The sequence below is a fragment of the Suricata suricatta genome, chromosome 7 (assembly GCF_006229205.1).
Source record: "Suricata suricatta isolate VVHF042 chromosome 7, meerkat_22Aug2017_6uvM2_HiC, whole genome shotgun sequence".
Classification (NCBI taxonomy): Eukaryota; Metazoa; Chordata; class Mammalia; order Carnivora; family Herpestidae; genus Suricata; species Suricata suricatta.
Window position 1 is genome coordinate 2,734,149 of NC_043706.1, and position 1,998 is coordinate 2,736,146.

The window sequence follows — 1,998 nt, forward strand, 5'->3', positions numbered from 1 at the left end:
TAGAATGGCGGCACGCCAAGCTCCGCTGAGCTAGGCACTGTAGGCCACTCTAATGAGTCCGATCTCCTTGGGCCGCAGTTGAGCCGAGTTGTATTTTCCAGACCAGCCTCGGTTCAAAGTTCCAGTCCATGCACGTTTGCACTACCACAGATGAAATATATTTGTTTTGGTGGCTGGCTTCTTAGGGGGAGGAATCAGTAGGTCTTGGCTCAGGCAGGGATTTCGGCTACCCCTGCCTGAGGCAAAATGAGCAGCAGTAGGTGAAGTGCGCACCTTCACAGACTCAGCTGCGGAGTCCCCACCCCCAGCCAGGATCACGATTGCAATGGGGAAAGGAGAAAAGGAAAAAAAATTGAGACTCTCTCGGCTTCGGGTAGCTGTTGATTAAGGCGCTGTGCGCTGCTGGAAATGAGTTGGGAGCTCCTGCAGCCCAGCGCGCGCCCAGGCCTCCACCCGCCACCGACTCCCTCTTGGGGGTCCCGAAGGTGTGGGCCCTATCTTTTCCTGTTGGCACCCAGGATTCAGGATTCGCACAGCCAGTGCAGGGAGCGAGATGCGCCGTGGAAATGAGATGCGTGGTTCCGTTCCCAAAACCGAGTTCAGGTGCTCGTGCCCCTGGCGCAGCCGCTGCCGGGCGCCTCCGCGGCAGCCTCTCACCGCACCACGGCCCGCTGCCGCCACAGCCCCGGGCGCCTCTCAACGTGCGCACCCCCGGCACAGCCGCCGGGGTCGCTTCTGCGGTTGCTTCTCACCGCGCCGCCACCACGCTGGAGCTGCTGCCGCTGCAGCTGCTTGCGCTGCTTCCCCACCGCCGAGATGGCTTAGGGCTGGAAGCTGTTAACTTCTTTTGCACCACCCGGATTCAGGATTCTGGCTACCCAGCAGTTATCTATGGAGTGGGTCCCTCTCTCCAAGCGCAGCCAAATGTTCTGTACCTCTTCCCCAGAGACAGTACCTCTTCCCCAGAGACAGATAATGGACCTGGGTAGGCTGCATCTTGATAGCATCTATTTGCTGCCTTAGGAATGCCATGACCTTATGGGATAGAACAGGGCCCAAGGACACCAAGATCAATAAACCCGCAGTAGGTCCTAAAAGTGGGAGGAGGTAGGGTAGAAGTCCATGAAATCCACTGAGGAAAGGACTGTCGATGAGTTCCTTCCTCCTCTTCTCCAGGTCCTCCTGAAGCTTTTTAATCTTATTTCTGAATTGCCAGACTTGTTCACATAGAAGCAGCATCGTTCCTGATACGGGAATCCAACCATCGAGAGAAGGTGTCACCATTTCCCAAAAATGGTCCCTAGAAGAAAGGACAGGGATATTTCTCAAGGAGATTTTTTCTCCCTGGAAGACTGAGTATTATGATCAATTTGCTTTACTAGTCTCCCCGGCAACCATCAGGCTGCGTCTGTTTGTTGTGAGTAGATGCACACTGCTCCTCGTCCCCAGATCAAGCCTGGGTCAGGACCATACCACTTATTATCCAAGGGGTCCCTCCAAAGCATGGTAGCAAAAGTTCTTGTGTCTCATTGTGTCAGAGACGTTCAGCAGCCGAGCATCCTTCTTTATCCATGTTAAAAAACTTTAAATTAAGAGTGAATCGTGTAGAAGATTTCTGGGAGATCCCTTGATGGGGTACCATTCCCCCTTTTTTTATTTTTTCAAGGGTATTTTTTAAGGATAGATGTGCCCGTTCTACTATACCTTGTCCTTGTGGATTATAAGGGATCCCGGTGACGTGTTTAATGTGTAACTGTTGACAGAATTTAGAGAACACGGTCCCAGTATATCCAGGTCCATTGTCAGTTTTTATTTGTTTTGGGATCCCTAACACTGATATGGCAGAAAGCATGTGTGCTACGACGTGCTTTCCTGCTTCTCCAGTTTGTAAAGTAGCATATAGGAAGCCACTGTAGGTATCTACATTCACATGGACATACTTTAGATTTCCAAACTCTAAAATGTGTGTGACGTCCATTTGCCAGATGGCATTGGGCA

At 51.9% G+C, this 1,998-nt stretch overlaps 1 protein-coding gene across 1 annotated transcript in view; it reads left to right on the forward strand.

Annotated features, from left to right (window-relative positions):
• LOC115296494 (zinc finger protein 525-like) overlaps positions 1 to 1,998 on the forward strand; it is a 9,233-nt gene that overhangs the window by 559 nt on the left and 6,676 nt on the right. Inside the window, exon 2 of the mRNA XM_029944950.1 lies at positions 625 to 826. Coding sequence (XP_029800810.1) covers positions 625 to 826 — 202 coding nt within the window. The remainder of the gene's footprint in view (positions 1 to 624; positions 827 to 1,998) is intronic.